The sequence below is a fragment of the Nicotiana sylvestris genome, chromosome 11, assembly GCF_000393655.2.
Source record: "Nicotiana sylvestris chromosome 11, ASM39365v2, whole genome shotgun sequence".
Lineage (NCBI taxonomy): Eukaryota > Viridiplantae > Streptophyta > Magnoliopsida > Solanales > Solanaceae > Nicotiana > Nicotiana sylvestris.
In genome coordinates, this window is record NC_091067.1 from 26,399,525 (window position 1) to 26,409,177 (window position 9,653).

The 9,653-nt window shown below is 36.8% G+C and overlaps 1 protein-coding gene across 1 annotated transcript; it reads left to right on the plus strand.

Moving 5' to 3' along the window:
• Positions 1–5,850: 5,850 nt before the first annotated feature.
• Positions 5,851–9,200, plus strand: LOC138880847 (uncharacterized). Its single transcript, XM_070161026.1, has 8 exons — positions 5,851–5,906; positions 5,953–6,572; positions 6,663–6,713; positions 6,804–6,996; positions 7,158–7,303; positions 7,479–7,538; positions 7,722–7,891; positions 8,742–9,200. The coding sequence occupies exons 1-8, from the start codon at positions 5,851–5,853 to the stop codon at positions 9,198–9,200; spliced, it is 1,755 nt and encodes a 584-aa protein (XP_070017127.1).
• Positions 9,201–9,653: the final 453 nt, after the last annotated feature.

Consider the following 9,653-nt stretch of genomic DNA (forward strand, 5'->3'; position numbering starts at 1 on the left):
ACATATGGCCTGATTCCTGTAAGACCAGGGATATGTAGGCAGCTCAGGAACCAGAGCACGGTCAGCCTTTTCAAACCATTTCGTTAGGTCAAAATTGGCCATCATATCTTTACCCGACAACTCTTTCATCCTTCCTGGGTAAAGAGGGGCAGTTGTTAATACCCAATTTTTCACTGTATATTTTCATATGCAAAATACCTTTCAAAATGGCATGTATATACATATATAAGTATGTCCCAAGGTCCTATTATTTTTCTCAAATTTTTAAAGATTTTAAAATCAATTTTTATTGCCTTATTTTATCAAGAAAAACCCAATAAGTGTTCCCCAAAATGGCATTTTGGTAATTCATTTACTGGATTCTCATATTTATACTAAAATATATCTAGTATGATTTTTGCATATTTTTACAAATTTATTTAGTATTCTTAAAAGCTAAATTGCATGTAATTGCAATATTAGCCTACTTTAAGATTTAATTGTGTTTGTAATTACAAAATTGGCTCCAGTATTTTTTATCTAATATTTATATATTATTAATTAATTTATTACCTTTAATTTATTTCCAAAAATTATTTTACTATTCTTTTTAAAATAAATAAGGAAAAATGGCTATTTAAATGTTAGCCTATTTTTATTTCGATTTTGGCCAGATTTGGCACCCCTAATCCAACCCAATTTCATTTTCAATTGCCCAGCCCAATTCCAAAATTACCCGACCCACGACCTTTAAAAAATAACCCACCCGGCCCCCCTTTAAATCCTAGTCAGATCAACGGCTCACGTTCTCCCTTTCCTTTTTAATTTACCAACACCCCCAACCCTAATCATTTGTCACCGGTAGCCGCCTTTGAACCCCCCACCCATTCTCTCAAACTCTCTCGAAGCTTCTCAAACCCTAGCCGTCTCCCACCACTTCCACCCTAAAGCCACCGGAATCCATGGCTTCCAAGGTCATCGGAGTCCTACACCGGCCTCCTATGACTCCCGTACACCTGATTTCTGAAGATTTAAGGCTTGACCACGAAGAAGCTTGGTCCAGGCTTCGTTTGATTCAAGATCTATGGCCATCTCCGGCCTGCTCCGGTGAGCCATGCCTGCTTCGAGCCTAATTTTGACTTCTCCGTCTTAGATCAGTAACTTTTACAAGCCTTCCCACTACAGGGGTTCTTCTGAAACCCTAACCCTTTGAGGTTCTTCTGATCTCCATAGATCTGTTCCAGATCCATGCTTGCCTTAAGTTTTTAAAATGATTTTCCTGACTTTTCTTTCAAAATTACTTTCAAATTCATCTTTTTTCTGGCCTAGGATTTTTTTTCTGAAAGTATTTAAATGTTTCCCTGACTTTCTTTTTCTTTTTACGTGTATTTGACTTTACTATGTTCTTGTATTTTCTTCTACCGTGTTCTTGTATGCTTCTTCTACTGTGTTCTTGTATACTTCTTCTAATGTATTTTCCTATACTGTGTTCTCGTGTATTTTTTTACTGTATTTTCCTATACTATGTTCTCGTGTGTTTTTTTACTGTATTTTCCATTATTATGTTCTTAAGTGTTCTTATTAAGTTCCACCTACTGAGTTCTGGTTAAGCTTCTTCTAAAAAACTTCTTAATATGCTTCTCCTACTATTTGTATCAATTTTCCCATTATGTTTCGAATTAGTTTCTTCTACTCTATTTTCTTTGAGCTCTTCTACTGTGTCCTGCATGTTACTTTTCTATCATGTTTCTCATGAGTTTCTATTGCTGAAAGAAACATGTTAAAAGTTTCAGTTCTTTTTGAGACCTCTGAACCTGTTTCGATTTAGTTACTTGCCCTCTCATCTTTGCACTCGATTAATGGTGGAAACCCTAGAATTTGGGGGTTCCTCCAAGTCTGGCTATGTGATTTGCTTGAACTAGGGTTTTCTTTCAAAAAACCCTCAACTCTTTCAAATCAATTTCGAGTCTCTGAATTGAGTTTGAACATCATTATTTTCATATGATTCCGACCTTTTTGCGAAACTCTTCTAAGATCTTTTGCATTGGATCTTTTATATGCTACTAGATGCTATTTCTCTTCTGCATTACTGACTTATGTGACAACCATTACCTACTGATTTTTGCAAAGGCATGACATCTTCTTTCAACTCAACATGTTTGTATGCTTTTTATATATGAAGAACTTCCATCTAAAGTGGCTTTCAAAGTTGTTACCAGTTCAGACTTCCTTCTGAGCAGGTGATTAATTTCTTTCCTTTGTTTGCTGATTTCCTTGTGATTTGACTTAATTTTAAAAACCTTTTCTCATCTTTTCTGACTCGGTTCATTCATGGACAAATATATGCAAAATCGAAGACTCTTTGATTTACTGGCTACTAATTGATTTTCTTACCTTATTTGTACAACCGTGTATTTCAAATTATGTCCTTAAATAACTCTCTTATGTATTTACCCATAATTGCCTACTTTGCACAAAGTGCTTAGCTAATTTTTTTCCTTAAATAGTTCTTACCCGTTTGAATCTGAATTCCTTAATTAAAGGAAGTCTTGTGTGATTGATTCTTAATTGATATTCAGTTCCTTAACTATTTTCTTACCTTATTTCTGTCTGATTTTCACACAATAAATGCACAACTCTTTCGCAAACTCAACACAATTTCACAATCCCTCTGAACTCAAACTCACACACAATAATATTCTCTCTTTTTGTCTGCACTGTGGCCTGTTAACAAGAACTACTATTTTTCTTTACTTGTTTATTTGAAATTGGTATGTCCTGATTTAAGCTTCAGCATCACAATAATGTGTTTATTTATAGTTTGTGTATCTATGTCTACTTATGTTTCTGTAGAGATAAATATTTCAATTAGCATGTTGATTTCTTTCTGTTTGTTTCTGTTGTGAATCCCTATTCCCTGCCCCCTTATGTGTTTGAGCATGTGGTTTAAGACATGGCAATATGTAAGTTATTGTCCATGAATTAAACTTGATCCTTTGGGATCCTAATCTCTAAACAGTGTGTTCTAACAGGCTTATGGGTGTTCCAGCATTTCCCATTGTTGGGTATGCCTACCAGCCTATCTTTGCCTCTTTACCACCTCCCCTATACCCCTATGTGTATTTATTTGTAACTGTTTCCCTTTCCCTTTCCCCCTTTCAACACTCGATTTCTGCACTTACACTCTCTCTTAGTCCATAAGTTCTGTCCCTCTCTTGTGAGCCTTACCTTGGGATCTTGAGTTCCATCTGAACTTGGACACTTGAGGGCTAGCCCTTCCATACTGCACTTGTCCTAATCTGACATTTCATTTTGGTGTGAGCATGGTCCGGAGTCGTTTTCGAGGCTCTTAGGGATTTTTGACACATCCAAATGGGAGAAAGACTTTAGATCAAGATCTCTTGGAGTTGGTTTACTTCATATTTTAGACAAGAAGTCTGAATCATGCTCTCCTTGGTTGTACCTTTTAATTTCTGATGTATTTTCTTCTTTTATCTTCATTCTGGGCTATAATATTTTTGTAATAAACTCTTGGGGATGGCTAGTGAAAAGGGAGGGATAACTATGTATGCGAAGGGTAGATATCCTGCCTATAGGTGTATTTCTCAATTTCTTCACTCTCATATAGATAACTTGCCTATAGGTGTATTTCTGAATTCCTACACTCTCATATAGATAACTTACCTATACGTGTATTTCTGAATTTCTGCACTCTTATATAGATATCCTGTCTATAGGTTACTTCTTGAATTCTGCATTTTTCATATAGATACTATGTCTATAGGAATTCTGCATTCTCTCATATACATACCATGTCTATAATTACCTGGAAATCTAAATCCCGCATATGCATATAGAAAATATGCCTATAGGTCTTTATGAATCTTGGATATACATTCTTCATTTGGCAATCATATTTATAGGTCTTAATCAATCAACCACAATTAGATATCATGTTCATAGGCATTAAATGAAATTCAACACCTAGATATCATGTTTATAGGGTTTATGCATTTTACCATGTCTGTTAAAAGGGGTTTAAAATCAACAACGCATAGAAAGCATGCATATAGGAGCTATTAATCAAGTCTGAATCGTTTCACTCGCTTACAAGTCTAAAACCAGTAATAATGATGTACCATCAGTTGTAGAACTTATGATCTCTTGCTAAAACTTGCTTTTCGTTAATAACTAACGACTTTTCTTAAACTAGTATGTATTCAGTTTATTTCATTATTTCTGAAATCAGTAGATGTCATACCTATAGGTTTTCATCTAACACTTAGGCAAGCCATAGGGTAAACTTATAAATTGAATCAGATTTTATTAGCTACAACCAGCAGACAGGCCTGATTCGTGCTTCTTATCTGAACCATGTAATAAATCAGTCTGCCTCAACCTTTTAGTTTTAATCAGACCTTAAACAGTATGTGTAAGTCATGCTAAATTATGTGCTTTCTTGGTTTAAAGGAGGTCTATCTGAGCCCTTCACTTGTTTATGTGCTTTCCCCCAACTTGCTATACGTGTTTTTGTATGTCGCCTTAGAGTTTTGCCTTTGAAACTATAAACAAGCCTAGTATCCCTTCCCTTTAGGATTAGTAGTCCTAAATGCCTCCGGGACTGATAAGGATTGGGGCGATAATAGCATGCAATAAATAAACAAGACCATTTCGCGCTTTAATACCTCAACCGGGCGGGAAGGGTAGATATGGATATGATGACCATGCGATAACATCACGTGTAGCCCCTCACTGAGGAGTGATTACCGGATGTTGTGTGGGGTGATCCATATTATTAATAAACCTAGTACCCCCTCCTCTCTTTTTGTTTCTTTCTCCCTTAAACTGTTTCTTTAAAGAAAAAAATCAACTTCCTTTTTTACTTTGCTTATTTGTAACCATTACGTGAAAATCTCCTCTTGTTTGAAGTTCTTATTTGCCTACGTGTTATTTGTATCTAATGTCACAATAATTGTCTGGACGGGAACCACACTAGTGGATCCTGAGGGGTGCCTAACACCTTCCCTTTGGGATAATTTCAAGCCCTTACCCAATCTTTTGTTGTTCAAATCAAACCTTTCTTAGTGTCCTAATACACTTAAATCATTAGGTGGTGACTCTTCAATTCAAACCCAATTCCCGAAAGGAAACGAGTTGTCCTCCCAAATGTCATAAACCCGATTTCACGAGAAAAAGGGGGCGCGACAATCATCCTTCAATAGGTTCCATCAAACCCTAGATTAGAAGTTTAGCTACTCATATTCGTAGTAACAATTTCCCAAGTATTTTTCATAATCAAATTACAAAGAAAAGATGAAGAAATGTAGAACTCGATGATTCTTTCCCCCAAAAGTTGTTCCACGTGCTATTCTTGGCTCTAGTCACCAAAAACACCCTCAAAACGATGTTTAATGACTATTTATATGTGTAGGAGAAAAAAAACCTAAACGAAATAGCCCAATTCCAAATCCAAAAACCAATAAAATCCCCTAAACTCGGCGCGTGAGAGGCAGTGCTTTGGCAATCAAGGCGATTTTTAGGCAATTTTTGCATGATTGCTGCCATGGCTAATCTGGCTAGCGGCCAGCCATTGTTACCGATTGGTCAGCCCCCCACCACCATTGCCCAACCTCCCACGACAACAAACAACAATTCTCAGCCCTTGGATTACTCCAAAATTCTGAAACCTGTTGCATTAAACACTGCCATATAGACGTCGAGTTCAAACTCAAAAACTATCGAGTCAATTCCCATGAAACCAGTTGAATACCTCCATGGACAACCTATAGTCAAGTGGACTAAAGCAGAAGTGGAAAAAATGAACATAATCGAGGGACTTTAATTTGCAGTGCTTGGAAAATTTTCCTATGGATGGCCAGATTTGCAGGAGAGCAGACGCATACTTCCAGTTCAATGTGGGATCAAAGGTGAGTGTAATATTGGTTTATTGAGAGATCGTCATGTGTTGATCAGATTAACATTGTTAGAGGACTATACTAGTCTTACATCAAAGGGTGCATATTATCTTAAAGCTAAGGCTGGATATGAATATCAGATGAGACCTTTGATATATGATTCTAAATTCAAAATTGGTGAAGAAACTCCCAAGGTGATGGCATGGATTTCTTTTCCAAATTTACTGCATACATTCTTTGTCAAGGAGTGCTTGTTTTCTTTAGCATCAGCTGTAGGCATTCCTTTACATTTACACATGGCTACTGTGAACAAAACTAGGCCAAGTTGTGCAAGAGTTAAGGTGCAGATTGATCTATTGGAAGAGCTGCCTAAACGAGTAAGAATGGTCATTGTGGATGAGACTAATGGCAAGGTTAGAACTGAATGGGTGAAAGTGCAGTATGACTACATTCCTAGGTATTGCAAGGAGTGCAAACTTCAAGGACATAATGAAGAAACCTGCTGGAGATTGCATCTTGAACTTTTTGTGGAATCAGACAAGGAGAAACAAATAGTTGCTGTCAAAGGTAATGTTCAAAACAATGCAAAGAATCCAATCATGATCCTATCTAGTGGGAAAGTGGTTGGGAATGTTGGAGAGAAGTGGAAAGAAGTTAGAAATAATCGTATGAGGAATGGTACAAAATAGGTTGTAGATCAAGGCCAATCTGGAAAAGAAATTGTTCCATTTGGTTATGGGAATGTGCAATAAGGTGTAGTTAATGCAGGAAAGGAATTGGTTCCTCTAGGTGTGGAAAAAATGCAACAAATTGGATCAGGTAATGCAGGAAAGGAAATTGTTCCAACTAATGGCACCAATACTCAGTAGATTCAGACTACAAATAAATTTGCTATTTTGGAAAATGAAGAAAGTGAGGCAGATCTAGAAAATCAGTTAGCATTAGTACCTACAGACAATGTACAAAATCGAAAAACTACTCCTAAGGAAATTGTGAAAACTCTAAACGCTGCAGCATCTACTTTTACTCCTAGATCACCTGGAACTAGGATGACCAAGGAAGCTAATATTACAAATGAAGATACAAATGTAGTAGAGAAGGGGCAAGAAAAATAGAAGGAAACCACAGCTCAATGGGTGAACAGAGCTTTTGTAGCCAACAATGTTACCATGAATCAATCATGCCAAGAGATACCATCATAGACTACTGATTCTGAAGCAGTAGCTGAGCAGGAATTCTTAATGCAAAAAGTAGACTGGACAGGTGGAAAGTATGGTGTAATCAGAAATATGAGGATCCAGATGAAGGTGGTGTATCTGAAGGATATGACGAGGAAGATAATGCAATAATTAAACCTGATGATGAGCTACAAGGAGAAGAAATCAGTGTTAATGATAAAACCAACAAAGGTGAGATGCTGACAGTGGAGAAGAAAAAAAACAAAATACTGCCTCAGTAGTGATTGGGAGTTCAAGTACTAAAGCTCAAAATCTAGTCACTGATCCCACTCTCAACAAAGATCCTACAACCAACCCCACCCTTAATCCTAATAGTTCTAATCCAAAAACAACTGAGTGGAACCAGTTATTGCTAAGCAATTGGATCCTGGTGATTCTAGTGGAGGTGAGGAGCAATTGGATTCTGGTGATTCTAGTCGAGGCTAGGAGCAACAAAATGCAAATAAAGTTGTGGAAAAGCCATCTCATGATAGACGGGAAATACTGGAGAATACTGAAGACATTGCCAACATCAAGAATGCAGACCAGACCAAAGAAACTACAAACAAACACATGATGCTTAAGTTTACTAAATATCAAATTCCAACAGCTGAACAACAGAAGGATATGGAGGATGATACAACAAGTAAAGGAAAAGATCTGGATGCAGAATCAACTTGTCAAAACTTCAGGAATGTTGCCAGACAAGGGGACATATCTCCCAGGTTCATGGAAAAGGGCAAATCAGTTGGTAGAGGAAGAAAGAAGCATGCGAAAGAGGTCCCTAGTGTACAACCACTTGGGGTCCAAACAATGAGGCTTGTATCTAAATCCATTAATTAGAGATGAATACTTTAATATGGAACATTAGATCATAACAATGTATAGAAAACATCATTTTGATTTCATAGGAGTGATGGAACCAATGCAGCAATCAAGAATACTGGATGGCTACAGAAGACAGATTGATTTTGAACAAGCTTTTGTGAACATCTATAACAACATCTGGGCTTTCATAAATTGAAAATATGATGTAACAATTGAGATTAATGCAGTGTAGCAACTAACTCTTAGGCTATATGATACATAAGAAGAGAAAGAATTCATGCTCACACTAGTTTATGCTAACTGTGATCATATTGAAAAGATTGAGCTGTGGGACTCCTTGTATTTGACTAGTGATATGACTATACCATGGATGGTAAGGTAGATTTCAATGTTATATGGGATGAGGAAGAAAATTTTGGAGACCTTCCAGTCTCATTAAATGAAGTAGATGACTTTAGGCATTATATGAACACCTGCAACTTGACTGACATGGGGTTCAAAGGAAGTATCTACACTTGGTGGAATGGAAAAGATGAATAAAACTATATTTTAAGAGGTTGGATAGATGCTTTGAAAATATGGAATTGCAGCAGATGTGGCCTGGAATAGGTATCACTCATTTACCTAAAATTGGTTCTGACCATTGTCCTCTGCTGATCACATGTAGTCCCAATGTTGTTCAAATCAAGAAGAGTTTTAGATTATTTTCTTTCGCGACAAAGCATGATCTTTCAAATCAGTGGTTAAGGAGAACTAGCAGGCAGACTTTCATGCCAATCCATTTGTCCTGTTCAATTACAAGCTCAAGAAGTTGAAGAAGGCATTGACAGTATGGAGTAGATCAACCTATGGTAATATATTTCAAAAGATCTCAAGTTTAGAAGAGGTGGTCAAAGTTCATGAAGCTCAATTTGAACTCAATCCTACTTTGCAGAATAGAGAAAGGTTGCAGAAAGTACAAGCAGAATTGTTTAGATATTTAGCCTTAGAGGAACAATTTTGGAAGCAAAAGTCAGGAATGACTTGGTTTAATAAGGGGGACAGGAATACCAAAATTTTCCATGCTCATGTTAATGGGAAAAGGAAGAGGTTACAATTGAAAAGAATCCAGAACTCTGCAGGGAATTGGGTTGAAAATACTGAAGAAATGGCTGAAGAAGCAGTAAAGTTTTTTCAAACTCAGTTTCATGAGGAAAATGTTCCTACTAACTTTGAGATAATTGAAAATGTTCTTAATATAATCACTAGGGAGCAGAATTAGAATTTGACAAGATTACCTACAGATGAGGAAGAAAAGCTGGCAGAGTTTGGACTTAACGGAGATAGTGTTGTAGGACTTGATGGTCTTAATGGCCATTTTTCCATAACTGCTGGGATATAGTTGGTGAAGATGTGGTGGCAATAGTGCATGCTTTCTTTACTAGGCAGGAACTTCCTAGGTTCATTACACATACTAACCTAGTATTACTGCCTAAGAAGAAGGAAATAAACACATTCTCAAACATGAGACCAATAAGCCTCGACTATTTTATAAACAAAGTCTTTTCAAGAGTCATTCATGAGAGGATAGTAAATTTGCTTCCTAATCTCATTTCTGATGAACAAGCAGGATTTGTTAAGGGTAGATGTATTGTGGAAAATGTTCTGCTAACTCAGGAAATAGTCACAGATATCAGGCTGAGAACTAAGGCAGGCCCTTAATGTGATTATCAAA